This window comes from Rhinoraja longicauda, chromosome 35, assembly GCF_053455715.1.
Source record: "Rhinoraja longicauda isolate Sanriku21f chromosome 35, sRhiLon1.1, whole genome shotgun sequence".
Lineage (NCBI taxonomy): Eukaryota > Metazoa > Chordata > Chondrichthyes > Rajiformes > Arhynchobatidae > Rhinoraja > Rhinoraja longicauda.
This window is the reverse complement of record NC_135987.1, coordinates 15736803-15753662: the sequence shown is the minus strand read 5'-3', so window position 1 is coordinate 15753662 and position 16860 is coordinate 15736803. Positions and strand designations below refer to the sequence as shown.

General features: G+C 39.9%; 1 protein-coding gene across 7 annotated transcripts in view; it reads left to right on the top strand.

The window, feature by feature from the left end:
* The window catches only part of p4ha1b (prolyl 4-hydroxylase, alpha polypeptide I b), a 67431-nt gene extending 56346 nt beyond the window's left edge, over positions 1-11085 (top strand). For 6 of the 7 annotated variants that reach the window (XM_078428643.1, XM_078428647.1, XM_078428645.1 and 3 more), the window contains 3 exons: positions 3186-3254; positions 6732-6828; positions 8281-11085. In XM_078428643.1, coding sequence (XP_078284769.1) covers positions 3186-3254; positions 6732-6828; positions 8281-8351 — 237 coding nt within the window. In that variant the 3' untranslated portion in view covers positions 8352-11085. Of the gene's footprint in view, positions 1-3185; positions 3255-5729; positions 6710-6731; positions 6829-8280 lie in introns of those variants that run through there. The other variant, XM_078428648.1, reaches the window with a different exon arrangement.
* Positions 11086-16860: the final 5775 nt, after the last annotated feature.

Here is a 16860-nt window from a genome sequence, read left to right as displayed (position 1 = left end):
CTGCCGAACGCACTACTCTCTGCAGGGCCATCCTGTCCTGGGCAGAGCTGTTCCCAAACCAGACTGTGATGTGCCGGACAGGATGCTCTCTACAGCCCCAGAGTAGAAGCAATGAAGGATCCTCAGAGACACTCTGAATTTCCTCAGCTGTCTAAGGTGGTAAAGGCGCTGCTTTGCCTTACCCACCAGTGCGGCAATGTGCGTTGCCATCAACACCGATCAGTCTCCTCCATTCAAATAAAAACACACTCATCCTCTTTGGTGGATGTTCTCGCAATTTTGGAAGATGACAACCATTATATCATCTATCTCCATAGACCTCTTCAAAACAAAGTGCAAATGGTCAGGTCCAATGTGGGTGTGGGAGGGGGTGGTATCTGCTTTTAGTGTCCATTTATACAGTTTTTATAACTAACTAATTCCTTCTCACCCAAACCGTCACCCATTCCTTCTCTCCAGAGATGCTCCCTGTCCCGCTGAGTTACTCCAGCTTTTTGTATCTATCTTCGGTTGAAACCAGCATCTGCAGTTCCTTCTTACACACTAATTCCTTTGAGATCTTTTCATACTAGACCTGTCGCAATATTGGAAGGTTTCTATTTCTTTACCAAATATAGCTAAAAAATACTTGATTAATTTCTCTACCATTTTCTTATATCCTGATTTAATTTTTCCTCCCTTAATCTGGATGGAATTCACATTAACTTTTGTTAATCTTTTCCTTTTAGCACCTTGGTAGAAGGTTTAATATTCCCTCCTGTTTTGTGTTTCTTACCAGCTTTTCCGTTGCGTATTTCTTGTCCTTCCTTTCCTGAGTTTTGCATTTTTCCCAATCAATGCGTTTACTGTTCTTTTTGTCAACATTTTAAACCTTTTCTGTGATCTCGTACTATTGTTAACATCTCATGTTAGCCATGACTGGACTATTTTCTCTTTCGCGTTGTTGTGTATTAAAAGGATATTTATGTAGTTAATTAATCCTTTAAATATTACCCTTTGGCCATTTGTTGTCATACTATTTTACTGTTGTTTCTGATTTCCTACCAAATAACCTCTGAGACTTTAACATGCTTGGTGTGGAATTAAAACCCTAGTTTCAAATAATAATTGATTACTAAGGTCTGTTGAATTATCTTTTGATATCAAATAGTAAAAAGTTGTTTCAATCAAGGGGATACAACTCCAAGAAGAATTCTATGAGGGTTGAGCAAATTAAAGTATGACCAGCTTTTTGAAATTGCTAAAGCAGAATCTTCCTCTCCAGTAAGAATAAACAATAATGAAACACACATGGATTTTGGATGCATACAAACATTTTTGAAATTGGCCTGCACTTAAAGTTTCCATAAAACAGTAGGATTTTGATGAATATATAATCTCAGCAGTGCCTTTATGGAGCAGTGCAAAGCAGAAACAGGTGCTCCACTGGTATATGTGGAGAGAGATTAAAAATTAATTGTCAGTCTTTCTGGAGAGTGTAATTACATCAAGCACGTGATGGGCTGAATAGTTTTCTATGTCATAATTTATGTCACTTTAAAACCCTCCAAAGAAACCAAATGATCGATTTAATTGTTTCCATCATTTTTTGAGACCTTGACATTACAACAATGTAGAGATTGGAACAGCTAATATATAGCTATGAACTACTTTAGAAAGTACCGAGCACTGGAAAGGAGCTACATAAAAATGGAAATGTTGTTTTTCAAGACAGTGAACATTTACCTATGGGTAATTCCAAACATTTGGTTCAGATCTCTCCATGGCTTTTGTCTAAAACTAAACCCAAGTCTTTGATGTCGTATTCAACCACAAGAATAGTTTTGAATCTTGTGTCTGTGCCTTTATCAAGGTCACATATTTACGCAGTTATGAAATTCTCCAACTTTAGTCCTCCATCTGATGTTCCGACCCTTGTCCGTGACTTTGTTTCTTCTAGACTTGGCATTTCCATCTGTCTTCTCTCATTTCCCCTCCTGTGCGTGTTGATCTATATCACCTAATTTTTAAAATGTTTTGATTTTAAAATTCTTAATATTTATGCATCTATGCTCCTTTACTCTTGAACATCAGGAATTTAATTGCAGTACGATTGACTGATCGCAGTTTCAGCAACCAGAACCATAGGCTCCAAAATTTCCTCTTTAAACCTCCTCAGCTTTTCTACTCCTTTGAGCCAATTCCTAAAACATATTTGACAGATTTTGTTCATCTGCCCTAAAATCCCCTTATTTGGATGGGTGTAAATTTTTGATGAAATACACCCATAAAGCACCTGCGATACTTCACCACATAACAGATGTTAAATATAAAATACTTGAATACCAGTTTATTGCTTCACTCTCGCCTTCATGCTGGCAGCTGGAAGATTTTACTATTTACTGATAACTAATAACAGTAAATCAGCAAGAATGCACACGCTTATTTTGGCAATATCTTTTCAACTTTTAGAAAGTAATCTATTAATTGATCAGAAGCGTCCAAGTGGAATTAACTATGAACTTTGCCAGTTCAGATAATTTTGGGGTAATTTGTAATACATCAATGGGGCATCTTGGTCAGCGTGGGCATGTTGGACAGAAGAGCCTCTTTCCATGCTGTATGACTTTGACTTTAATTTACTAATAAAGACTGGGTTCATTTTCAATAAGAACCCACTGTACTTTTCAATTGATCCTAATATTATTAACAAAGGTAAAAAATCAAGTGCAGAAAATTATGTCCCATTCATTTCTTTTATGGGATGTGGATGGCTTGAGAGATAGGTATAAGTTGGTGTGTCGTGAAGAGTCCATGCCAGATAGTTTTAAAATGAAATGCATTAGAGTCTCTTCTCCCAACTGCTAGAGAATCTGTGTCTTATGGTTCCCTTGGTTTTTCTTATAGAAATCTTGCTTTGATATTCCACTATCCTTAATTCTTTCTGGTAACATCGGCTGAGAGAGAGCACCATGGGATTAAGTATTTGAACCATTGATACGGATGAGTTTCTAACATCTAATCCAAAGTCCACGATAAATTAGATCCTGAAATATCAGACAATGTTGACTAATAGTTTTTATTTGGATTTACTTAAATCATGCAGACATGAGACTAATATCCTTGTATTTTGAGCTGTGCTGAAAAATATTTTCTGCTGTTGCTACGATCCGATTATAATTTTCTGTCTTTATACTCATCACCAGATGAGTGATGTCGCGGCCGGAGGAGCCACTGTTTTCCCTGAAGTTGGAGCAGCTGTGTGGCCACAAAAGGTATCAGTATTGATTCCTGTCTCTTTTAATTTCCAACCGGCAGGCCTGTGCAAACACCTGCTTCCTTTGCCTCCCACGTGTATTCTATCCTGCTTGTGCTCCCATTTGTTCCTGCACATATTTGCAGTCTTTGTTTGCTAGCCACAAGTTCAACAGTCATGTCCATTAAACTCTGAGCTGGCCAAATAAAACACTTCAGGAATCCAGGATTTGTATAATTGACCAGATCCACTTGATTAATGAGTCCACGATCAATGGGTTTTAGTTCATTGGGTTCAGAGAACACTGGAGCAAAATACTGCAGATTTTGGATATCTCAAACGAGAGGGAAAATACAGATTAGTGAGCAGGTTAGGCAGCCCCTATGGATATACTGTAGAAACAGAATAAAAATGAATTTTTGCTTACAAATTTCTGAGTAAACATATGCCTAACATTGTACTTAAGAATTAATAATAGTTAATTTTATTGTTGTTCCTTGTTGGTCTTTGGCTGTATGTTGCTGTGTTTAAACATGCAGTTACCTGCCCAAAAAGGGTTGCAAAAGTGTTTTCACTAAGGACAGCCGTTTGAGAAACTGCTTACTTGGGCAGTTAGAGGTAGGAATTATTTGTTGGCCTTGGCAGTGAAGGAACATTTTTTAAAGAGTTATGTTATTCAAAGGAGAAATCCATTGCGAATATTAAGAAATTATAGTTGCAGTGGACTGAAATGGTTTTCCATTGAAAGAAAAACACATGTAAACTCTAATTCTTAAGCACAGAGAATCTTAAGAATTAAGCACAGAGTAAGGGATTTTACTGAGGAATAAATGTAACCATGCTATTAATAATCTGAAGCCATAAAATGATCCCAGTGCTTTTAAGCTAGGGTTGGGCTGCACTCTTCCATAGATAGGTTTATGTTCTATGATAATGGGAGTTGAGGTATGAACTACCAATTAAGATAATATTGTTATAGTTAAAAGTTAATTGTTCATTATTGTCAACCATTAAGACAACATGATTGACAATGATAGACACAAAATGCTGGAGTAACTCAGCGGGACAGGCAGCATCTCTGGATAGAAGGAATGGGTGACGTTTCGGGTCAAGACCCTTCTTCAGACTGAATCAGGGGAGAGGGAGATAAGGAAATGTAGTGTGAAAACGAGACAAAGGAGATGGAGATCAAGGAAAATGTAGAATAGATCTTTGTTGGTTAGGAGAAGGCGACAACAAAGCAAACGGAGATAAAATGTAAACAAAGACAGTCAGACTAGTAGGATAACTGGGAAGGGGAGAGGGATGGAGAGAAGGAAGACAAAGGTACTTGAAGTTAGAGAAGTCAATATTCATACCACTGGCCAAGCGAAATATGAGGTGTTGTTCCTCCAATTTGTGCTGGGCCTCACTCTGACAATGGAGAAGGCCCAGGACAGAAAGGTCAGTGGGAATGGGAGGGGAGGGTTAAAGTATTTAGCGACCGGGAGATTAGGTAGGATTAGGCGGACTGCGCGGAGGTGTTCAGCGAAATGATCGCCGATCCTGCGCTTGGTGATGGCATTAGGCAAATTGTCCTTTACTCAACAAAAGATTTCAAGAATGTGAAGTACGATTCTCGCCTCAAATCAGCAGGTTGTGGAATTTTATCCCCCTTGCTATTTTATTGCAATACTAGAGTAAGGGAATCAAGAACCAGAGGACAGCGGTTTAAGGTGAGAGGGGAAAGATGTCATATGAACCTGAGGGGTAACTTTTTCACACGCGGGGTGGTAAGTAAATGTAGCAAGCTGCCAGAGGGGGTAGTTGAGGCAGGTACTATAACAACTTTTGGATTGGAACATGGATAGGAAATGTTTAGTGGGATATGGGCCAAATGCAGGCGGTTGGAACTAGTGTGGATGGGGCATCACGGCCGAAGGGGCCGTTTCCTCGCTGTATGACTCCAATTGCAACGTTGCCAATAATGTTGTTTTTGGAGATTTTCAAGCCATCTGCCCACTAGATGGAGATGGGTGTTTATTGGAATGTTATTCATTTATTCTGGAAACCATAACATCCCAACCAACCGCAATGAAACAAATGTTTCATTCATCTCACTGCTCTTCTAAAATTTTGTTTTCCACAAATTGGTCTACTGAATTTCCCTACGTCAGTTCTTCAAAAGCAATTTACTTGGTTTAAAAAGCATCCTGAGAATGTAAGCATTAGAATTACAAGTTATTTTCTTTTATGGATGGAATAACATTACAGAAAGAAATGTGAAAAGAGTTGAAGAAATTGTGAGACGGCTTTGAAAAGATTTTAATGCATAAATTTACCTGCCACTCTGGGGTTTGGCTGCTTTTTAAATATATTCAACATCAATTAGAGCTAATCTTACATTTTGAAATAGCTTCTTGCTGCCAATATGTTTGTTTTTTAATATTGCTATTTCAGTATCTTTAAAAAAAATATAAGACTTGCATTTAGAACGAGACCTTCATCATTTCAGGCTTTTCGAAGCACTTCACCTGGAAGGGTCAAATATGAATTGTTGTGCACGCTCATGTTGCCAAGAGAAGCCACAGCTTGCAGAAAACAATGGAATCAATGAGGAATGACACATGTTGGAAGCCCACTGATCTTGTTACAGTTGGATCTATAAATACATGTGATTCACTATCACAAACAGATGTTTGGTTTGGCGTTTAATTCAAAAGACAGCACCACTGCGAGTGGAATAATTTATATTGGTTTATGCAGCTTGAAGCCAGATCCAATTACACAGAATTTTTCTGAATGAAAGGCTACATAGATAAACTCACCTAATTATCTTGGTACAAAATCGTCAAAGAGAGGAGGAGAACTTCTTCAAAGTAGACATACCTTGAGGAGAAATTATCTTACTCAGTTAAAACTAGGATATAATGATTTATATGGCTGAAAACCGTAACGTCCCAACCAACAGCAATGAAACAAATGTTTCATTCATCTCACTGCTCTTCTAAAACTTTGTTTTTCACAAATTGGTCTACTGCATTTCCCTACGTCAGTTCTTCAATAGCAATTTACTAGGTTTAAAAAGCATCCTGAGAATGTAAGCATTAGAATTACAAGTTGTTTTCTAGAGACTGACGTATTTAGTTCTAACACGTTAAGTTACCATCTAGCACTTGGGTCCACATTGGCAGAACATCCTATCGGTTTCATTCACACTCTCTATTTTTGTAGCTTTGCAACTTATTGTGTTTTTCTTGCATGCCACATCATCTCCCCTTTTGACTCTTATGCCACTAACGTGCTGAGGATTAATTTCCAATAACCAATTAACATACAAGCATGCCTAGTCTTTTTTTTAAAAGGAAGCCATTTTTAAGAATGTTCACACATTATTCAACAAAAGCTACAGGTTTGCTCTTGGGTTTCCGATGGAGCATTGTATTTTGCTCCAGGTATATATTACTCCCTAAATTTGTTTAAAATGTCAAGAAACTATTTGGTGCTTGTTTTGCAGGGCACAGCGGTGTTTTGGTACAATCTCTTTGCCAGTGGAGAAGGTGACTACAGCACACGGCATGCAGCTTGTCCAGTTTTAGTTGGAAACAAATGGGGTGAGTGCGCAAGTGTACGGCATCAACATTGGAGGACTTGTGGATGTGTTTGAGTCACATGTCAGCGGCAGCGTCAAACAGCACGGAAACAGGCCCTTTGTCCCAACTCATCCATGCCCATCAAGGTGGCCCATCTAAGCTAGTCCCATTTAGCCCATTTCCTACCAAACCTTTCCTATCCAAGTGTCTTGTAAATGACTGCCTCAATTACCTCCTTTGGCAGCTCATTCCATATACCAATGTACCTGAAGAAGGGTCTCGACCCGAAACGTAACCCATTCCTTCTCTCCTGAGATGCTGCCTGACCCGCTGAGTTACTCCAGCATTTTGTGATACATTCCATATACCACCATCCTCAGAGAAAAAGTTTTGCCGCTGGCTCCTATTAAATCTTAAAGAAACAAGGAACTGCAGATGCTGGTTTACAAAAAGAGACACAAAGTGCTGGGATAATTCCACGGGTCAGGCTGCTAAATCTTGCGTCTCTCACCTAAAACCCATGTCCTATGGCTCTTGATTACTCTACCGTGGATGAAGGACTCTGTGCATTCACTCATATTCCCCTCATAATTTTATACCTCAACAAGATCAGCCTTCTGTGCTCCATTAATAAACCCCCAGCCACCTCGACCTTTTGCAATGGCCCACGCCTTTGAGTCCTGGCAAGATCCTCTTAAATCTTCTCTGCACGCTTTTCAACTTAATGACATCCTTCCCATAGCAGGGTGACCAAAACTGAACATAATTCTCCAAATGCAGCCTCACCAACGTCTTGTACAACTGCAACATAACGCCCCAACTTCTATACTCAATACCCTGACTGATGAAAGCCAATGGACCAAAAAGCACCGTGAACAAAATCTTTGCGATTAATTCCAAGTTTTTACTGTTCATTTCAAAGTAATGGCAGGCACAATGCAACATAGCTGAACTATGAACCATTTATTTCAGAATATGGTATAAAATTGTAAATACTTGTATACTGTACTGTAATAATAATTTAATACTACAAAAAACTTCATGTGAAACCCCATAATCCAAAAGAGTCTTTTTGCCATATGGTCTTCGATGCGAGGCATAAACAGGCATTACCAAAAATGTAGGGGACAACTGGGAATCCTTTAGGAAATTCCAGAATGTGGAGCAGCGGTGGAAGAATGAATGGTCATTTATGATCAGACCGAGGCTGCCTGAAAGAAGGTGGAAGAACAAGGAAATGAAGAGTGAGAGACTATTGCAGAGCTGAAGAGAAGTGTGGTTCTGGAGAGATTTACATACAGTATGAAGACGGCCTTGGGTGCAAGTGTGGGTGGGAGATGTGAGCAACTAAAGCTTTTGGATGAGTCAAAGGTAGATAAAGGCACTGGTATCCTTCTTAGTGCTACCTTTCTGTGTGAAATTTGCCGTTTCAAATGCCACTGACACTGACACATGTCCATTTGGTTGTTTTAGTGTCTAACAAGTGGATCCACGAGCGAGGACAGGAATTCCGACGACGGTGTAGCTTGTCAGAGATGGATTGAGGGCACGCAGTGTTGGCAAATTGCCCCCTCTGTTCGCACCACCTACACTACGGCTCAGTCCTGTTTACTCTCCTAACATCACTCCTTCCTTGTCTTATTCCTCAAGTCATCAACCTGACTTAAACATCCTTTAGTTTTACATGGAAACCTGGGCAGAGAAGTTCATGTTTTATAACCTTTTTGCATGGATAGATTTGAATCAAGCTAGGCTCAGCTGGTTAAACGACTCAAAATATTTCTCTAAATCATGCGTTTTCTACCCTTTTAGTATTCCCATATATTGCACGGCTCTTTTCCACCGATTGATTTTTATGCAGCAATTTCATCTTTTTGAATTTGCGCCTCTCAGCAAGCAATGGGAGTGAGTATTCCCCTTCCAACTATGCCTTTCTTGGGCATCTGTTTGCAGCATGAGACTTCTGGGAATGATTCTGATAAAAGTGCTTAATGGAACCTAGTACACTCTTCGAATTATATTGATGGAAGAGCATTGCTTCATGTGAGCCCAATGAATAAAGCATTTTCCAGAATGCAGTAGCTGTAGGTACATTAGTGCGCATGGAATAATCTACATACTAAAACTCTCATTTGTTTGTTCCTGAACTACAGCCAAAACGGTACACGATAGCGTGACAATTTTAGGCCCACCTTCCTCACTGTCATCCCTTTGGTGCGAATGGAAGAAGTTTCATTGAAATCGGTGTTATATTTTTAAAATTATTCATATTTTAAAGTTTAAATCTATCTCCTAGGGGGGGGAGGAGAGGGTGCTGCACCAATGCAGGAGAGGTTTGGGCCCAACTTGGTCCAGTAGTTCTCTAAAATTATGTATTCCCCAAGGAATCCATACATGATGTTGACTTTGGAAGTACTTAAGTAAATGCAAGAAAATCATCTGAATCTTCTCTAAACTTGGTCATTTTCTTAAACTAATGTTAAAAATCAGGATTTTTTTGATTTAGAGATATAATTAAAGGTATATCGTGGATCTGCTTCTTGTAATATATTTTACTATGGGGTGGTGTATACCAGAAATACCATTTAATAGTGATGCACTCTGAATGCAATGTAGGGCACACCATTCCAACTTTTACTCCCTTCTTGAGAATCACAATCACGTGTGGCTCTCCTTTTAGCTGCTAACTACTAGATCCAGCATCCCTGTTGAAACATTATAGTTGTACCCCGAGCAATATCAGTTCATTATTTCTAACACTCTCAATCAAATGGATTCTTGGCATAATTTTGCTCATCTTAGGCACCTTGGTAATTGGCCAAAAAATCTGTTTGCTGTGTATATTGCTCGGATATGATTTTTTAAAGTTTTTAAATGTGTAAATATACATTTCACTTTTGCTCCAAACTCTTGTTAATTTACCTCAATAATCATGTTTTAAAAGTGGATAAAATGCTACAAATGAATATTTTTAAACTATAAAGCTTTAGGAGTAAGAGATAAATGTGACAAAATAACACGAACAGAACAATCATGTGCCCAAGAGGATCTTTTTCATTAGAAAAGTGCTTTTTCTGTGCCATCAGTGGGAGAATTGTGTATTTATATATCTTTATTTTGAAATAAAACCTGGCCTTTTCGGTTTTAAGATACAATTTCCTTTAGTGTCTCATTATGTACTTGGCTGCAAGTGTAGTTTAACTCAACGCCCCAGCCAACTGTTCAGAGGCAAGTGATTGTCAGGTTGTGAGATATAAACCTATTAGATTAAGTAATGAGCTACAATCAAGCTCACATTTCACTGTTACTTTTATATGAAAAAAATAATGGAAAGCAGTTTATTACAATCAATGCAACTTTTCCTAGTTTAAATAATTTTACTTGACTTCAACTCATGGTTGGGAATCTGTTACTGTTACTACTGGGGAGAATCACAGCAGATCAGGGGAGAGACATCGAGTCATGTTGCCTAAATCTCACCCCTTTACCAGCAGAAGAAACAGTGGACAATGTCAATCTGGCATCTAGAAAGTGCTGTGTGGAGGATTGATACTTGCCAAGAGCTCTCTTGCCCTCATGCAAAAGTGCTAATTAGTGCAAGAGTGGCCAAGTTACCTGCACAAACAAGTCATCTTCTAATCATTTTTTAAAGATGGTTTCTGGTGCTCTCACCCCAGCACATTTCACTTTGCACCATTCACCCAGCTTGGACTCCCCAGGGAAGTTTATGATGCAGTAGCTGTATCAATCCAGTGAGTGGGAGTATCAGTAGCTGTATCAATCCAGTGAGTGGGAGTATCCGTAGCTGTATCAATCCAGTGAGTGGGAATACTTGTTGGCATTGAAGCCTTCTCCAGTATCAGTAGCTGTATCAATCCAGTGAGTGGGAGTATCAGTAGCTGTATCAATCCAGTGAGTGGGAATACTTGTTGGCATTGAAGCCTGCTCTCTCCCATGCCAATAGCCACGATGCATCAAACTAGAACTTGACACGTGCCATTGGATTTAAGCATACTTGTCCGTTTCTCATGAAGCAGAGACCACTGGAATATGCTGTATTTTAATGTTATTATAATAACCATTCCCTTCCCTTAAATCACTAGTTTAAAGATTAGGTATTTTTCTGAACATGCAGATTTTCTTATTAACCGAGTGTTGCTCCTACACATCCGAGTTTCGTATTTTGACTCTAATTTTGTTTTCCTTTCTGTTCCAAATGTAAATTTGAACAAGAAAATAAAGTCTCACTGTGTAAGCAGTGATAGTTTCTCCTTTTAAGCTCCAATGACTTGCGATTTTTGTGTTATCTTGGGCAGCAGTGAACTACCACTTTTAAACGCTATTTCTGCTTGCACGTTTTGAAAAGCGTCGCAGACGTGCAAAAGGAGAATGAGTTGGAACTACTGAATCTCATGTCTGAGCATCTCAAACAGTGCAGCTGGTTAGGGAGGGAATTCCAGACCTTGGGTCTCTAGCTATTTATTTTGCAACCACCATTGCTGGAGTGACTACAATTATAGACAATAGGTGCAGGAGGAGGCCATTCGGCCCTTCGAGCCAGCACCACCATTCAATGTGATCATGGCTGATCATTCTCAATCAGTACCTCGTTCCTGCCTTCTCCCCATACCCCCTGACTCCGCTATCCTTAAGAGCTCTATCTAGCTCTCTCTTGAATGCAGTCAGAGAATTGGCCTCCACTGCCTTCTGAGGCAGAGATTTCCACAGATTCACAACTCTCTGACTGAAAACGTTTTTCCTCATCTCAGTTCTAAATGGCCTACCCCTTATTCTTAAACTGTGGCCCCTTGTTCTGGACTCCCCCGACATTGGTAACATGTTTCCTGCCTCTAACGTGTCCAACCCCTTAATAATCTTATACGTTTCGATAAGATCTCCTCTCATCCTTCTAAATTCCAGTGTATACAAGCGTAGTCGCTCCAGTCTTTCAACATATGATAGTCCCGCCATTCCGGGAATTAACCTAGTAAACCTACGCTGCACGCCCTCAATAGCAAGAATTATGGATAATTATTGGATTGGTGCTGTGCAGACCTGACAATTGTGGGGCTGGAAGTTATTACAGAGAAAGGGCAAAGCTAAGGATGGGTTTGAAAACCAGTCAGAATTCTTAAGTTGAATGGTTTCTTAATTAAGCATAGGCCACCAAGTACAGCAAACAATAAACAACAATAATAATGTATTACATTTGACTAAATGGAGGGGAGCATAAATAGTGGGCAGTTCTTGAGATCTAACACTGCTGGAACATTTAATAAAGTGGAGACCAACAAGGCAATCTCACACAGTGGGTTAAGCAGATCTAGAAGTGTATCCTAAAGAAAACCTTGCATGTTTATAGCAATTTATTATATAAATTAAATGTTTAAATCCACACTATGTTACCCACCTCTGTTTCAATGAACTTTTAAATCAAGATTTGATCAGGTCGAGGTGGAATATCCCATGCTGAGATTTCACTCTGTCTTTGACTTCATATACCCCTCAAAAACAGACTGGACGTCATTCACATTGTGGATTCTACAGTGAATACATTGCCTACACACATTTGCCCCAGGACCGTTCTAAAAAAAGGAATTATTTGGGGTGTTCAGAGGATGTGAAAAGTTATGAAACCACAATTTTGGGAACTGAGATCAAACACTGCTGGAACATCTAATTCAGCTGAGACCAGCCAGGCAATTTGACAAAATGTGTTAAGCAGATCTACAAAATGGAGACTTACATTAGCAAAAGTAATAGACACGGTCCATTTAGCATCTACAGAACTCGAACAACAAACTAAAAGTTTGTTGCTGGGATTAGAGGATTTAAGCGATAAGGAGAGATTGGATGGGCTGGGGCTTTTCTCCCCAGGAGCAAAAGAATGCTGAGGGATGAACTTTCAGAGGTTTATTAAATTGTCAATGGCATACACAAGGTGGATAGTCCTTGAGGAGGGGATCTAAAACTAGAGGGCATAGATTTAAAGGGGACATGAGGAGCAATGGTTTGTACATTAGAGATACAGCATAGAAACAGGCCCTTTGGCCCACACCAACCAGCGATTATCCCACACATTAACACTATCCTACACACACACACTAGGGACAATTTTACAATTTTCACCAAAGCCAATTAACCTGCACGTCTTTGTAATGTGGGAGGATAAAACCCACGCGGTCACAGGGAGAACGTGCAATTACAATTACAATCTTTCCTTTAATTGTTGAGCAAGGTTGACTTCTGACTGTCCTCATTAACAATATTTTGTTCAGTGGTAGCAGGCGAGTGTCACTCTGACCTTGCCTTAACCTTTCCATCTGTGGTAAATGCAACTGGTCTCCACTTGATGGCAGCGTTGAGTCTGGAGTACTGTTCAATGGTAAGGGATACAATTACAATTCAATATTTAAAGGATATTTGGACAGGTACATGGATAGGAATAGTTTATGATAATGGACCAAGTGGGCTTAGCTCAGTTAGGGACCTGGTCAGCATTGACGGGATGGGTTGGAGAGACTATTTCCATACTGGAAAACTGCAATCACATCCCAGAATACTGCCGTCAAGACCAATGCAGAATTCCTACAACAGTCTGGATTCAAAAGTACATTCCACAAGATGGATGTTGCATCAAAAAATTGATACATGACAAGTGTGCCGACAAGAGACAAATGGCCGCTTGAATCAATGGAAAAAACGAAAATATACTAATACATTTGTGAAAAAAAACAAGCTCTCTCTTTATTAAGTCCACCACAAAGTCTTTTGCATCATTTCATATTTGCCTCCACACTATTTTTCTTTCTAAACATCATCACATACACCTTGAAAGACACAAAAAGCTGGTGTAACTCAGTGGGACAGGCAGCATCTCTGGAGAGAAGGAATGGGTGACGTTTCAAGGTTTCAATGTCAGTTCATTGTCACATGTACCAATTACAGTAAAGTGAAATTTGAGTACACAGCGGGATATAGAATAGCTACAGAAATGAGCTGAGACATGGCAGATGGAGTTTAATCCGAGCAAGTGTTAGATGCTGTAGTTTGGGAAGTCGTATGTAAATGGAAAGTGTACAGTTAATGGCAAGACCCTTAACAGCATCAGGCCCTGGGGATGTATCCACATTAATGTTCTACAAGAGCCCCAACACCACATCTATCTTGATGTCAAATTGCCCTTGCCAACTGTTCCGTATTAGCCGGGACATCCCGCATTTTGGGCTAAATTAGTTTATCCCGTACGGGACCGCCCTTGTCCCGTATTAGTAGGGTTGCCAACTTCCTCACTCCCAAATAAGGGACAAAGGGTGACGTCACCGCCCCGCGCCCCACGTGACCTCACCTAGCCAGCGGCCACGTGCTCTGTGGATCAGTCTGAAGAAGGGTCTCGACCCGAAACGTCACCCATTCCTTCTCTCCAGAGATACCTTCGATTTGTACCAGCATCTGCAGTTATTTTCTTACACTTTTTACTACTACCATTGAAGTTGCTTCATTTTAACTCTGCTCACTTTTTCTATGCTTACTGCATTCACCACACAAATACTCCAGACTCAACGCTGCCATCAAGTGGAGACCAGTTGCATTTACCACAGATGGAAAGGTTAAGGCAAGTTCGGAGTGACACTCGCCTGCCACCACTGAACAAAATTTTTGTTAATGAGGACAGTCAGAAGTCAACCTTGCTCAACAATTAAAGGAAAGATTTTCACGATCAAGTCAATAACAATTGCCTTCTGTTTTTTATGTTGTTACATTTGTTTCCAGCCACATCTCTCTCTTCCCATCCACATTAAAAAATAAAATCAATAACATTTCCCTGTAGAGATTACACTGCAGCGTAGACACAAAAACCTGGAGTAACTCAGCGGGTCAGACAGCATCTCTGGAGAGAAGTAATAGGTGATGTCACGGGTCGATACCCTTCGAGACCCATCTGAATAAGGGTTTCGACCTACAACGACACTTATTCCCTTTTTTCTAGAGATGCTACCTGACCTGCTGAATTACTCCAGCTCTTTGGTTTAAACCAGCATCTGCAGTTCCTTTGTCCTCTGCAGTGTACCTTGTCATGAGATTCTAAAGTGGTCTTGTAAATTTCAAATTTAGTTATCTTAAACCATTCAATTAAGCGATAGATTCGTAGATTATTTTTGTCTCCCTGGTGCAGGTGTCCAGGGTGTTTCTGAGCAGCTGTAAAACATGCTAGAGTCGCAGGGCAAGCAGCTGGCAGTCACTGAACATAGGCACAAATGATACAGGTAGGAAAAGGGATGAGGTCCTACGACGTGAATATAGGGAGACAGGCAGAAGATTAAAAAGTAGGATACCAAAAGTAGGAGTAAACTTAATCTGATAACTGTTTGATTGTCAACTGCAAATGGCAGTCTTGATTTTGTTACTACTCTGTATTTGTGTATAATTGAATAAAAGCATTTTGTGTATACAGGCCACAGTTTAAGAATAAGGGGTAGGCCATTTAGAACAGAGATGAGGAAAAACCTTTTCAGTCAGAGAGTTGTAAATCTGTGGAATTCTCTGCCTCAGAAGGCAGTGGAGGCCAGTTCTCTGAATGCATTCAAGAGAGAGCTAGATAGAGCTCTTAAGGATAGCGGAGTCAAGGGGTATGGGGAGAAGGCAGGAACGGGGTACTGATTGAGAATGATCAGCCACGATCACATTGAATGGTGGTGCTGGCTCGAAGGGCCGAATGGCCTCCTCCTCTGCACCTATCGTCTATATATAATATATATATCTATAAAATAATAAACAGATAAATAAATAAATAAATAAATAAATATTAAAAATGTGGATACATTTTAAAAGAGGTAATAAACTTTGTTTCCTCCTGGTGCCAGCTGGTCTTGGCATCATGTTCAGCACAGACATTGTGGGCTGAAGGGTCTGTTCTCATTCTCTTTAGGCACAAAAAGCTGGAGTAACTCAGAGGGTCAGGCAGCATATCTGGAGAAAATGAATCGATGACATTTCGGGTAGAGACCCTTATTCAGACTAGATACCCTGTTTCAGCTAGTCCCATTTGCCCGTGTTTGGCCCACATCCGCCCAAACCGTTCCTATCCATACACCTGTCCAAATGTCTTTTAAATGTTGTTATTGTAAATGCCTCATCTATTTCCTCTGGCAGCTTGTTCCATATACCCACCATCCTCTCTGTGAATAGGTTGCCCCTCACGTTCCTATTAAGTCTTTCCCCTCTCACCATCAACGCATGCTGTTGCTTCCTGATTCCCCCATGTTGTCAAAAAGATTCAGTGCATTCACCTTATCAATGCCACTCATGATTTTACACACCTCTATAAGATCACCCCTTCGCCTCTTGTGCTCCCAGGAATAAAGTCCTAAGCTGCTCAACCTCTTCCTGTAGCTCAGGTCGTTGAGTCCTGGCAATATCCTCACCAATTAGTTCTTCTATTTATTCACAAAATGCTGGAGTAACTCAGCAGGTCAGGCAGCATCTCAGGAGAGAAGGAATGGGCGACAATTAGTTATTCTAGGTCTCTCCACTGCTTAAATTCTACCTATTGAAAGTCTCTGTTTTTCATTTTTGCTCCCATGGTGATCATGTCTTAAGCTGCAAACTCTAATGTTGCCTCTCTAACCCTCTCTGAACCAGCCTTTTAAACGTTCATTCTACGAAGTTTTCAATAGCCAAGATGTGACCATTGTAGAAGGGATGAAAATCAGGGACGTGCTAGAGGTATAATTGACTGAATGATTACAAAGACAGCAAGGAGTCCAAAGGTCATAGCTTTTATAATAGTTGACATTGATTTAATTCCCAAAATCCGATTACTGTTCTGAAGTCTCACTTGATTTGGTATATCTCAACAGGGATTACAATGAGATGAGAGCTTTTTATTAGTGGCCTTATCTGCTCTAAGCAGATGGTTTCATAAAGAAATAATGCTTATGTTTGTACTGCAGGAGAATTCCTACCATATTAACACATTTTGTGACTGTATTAGCAAAGATTTCACCTATTTGAAATCAAGAGTTCATCAATGAATTAAAAGTCTCTTTACCA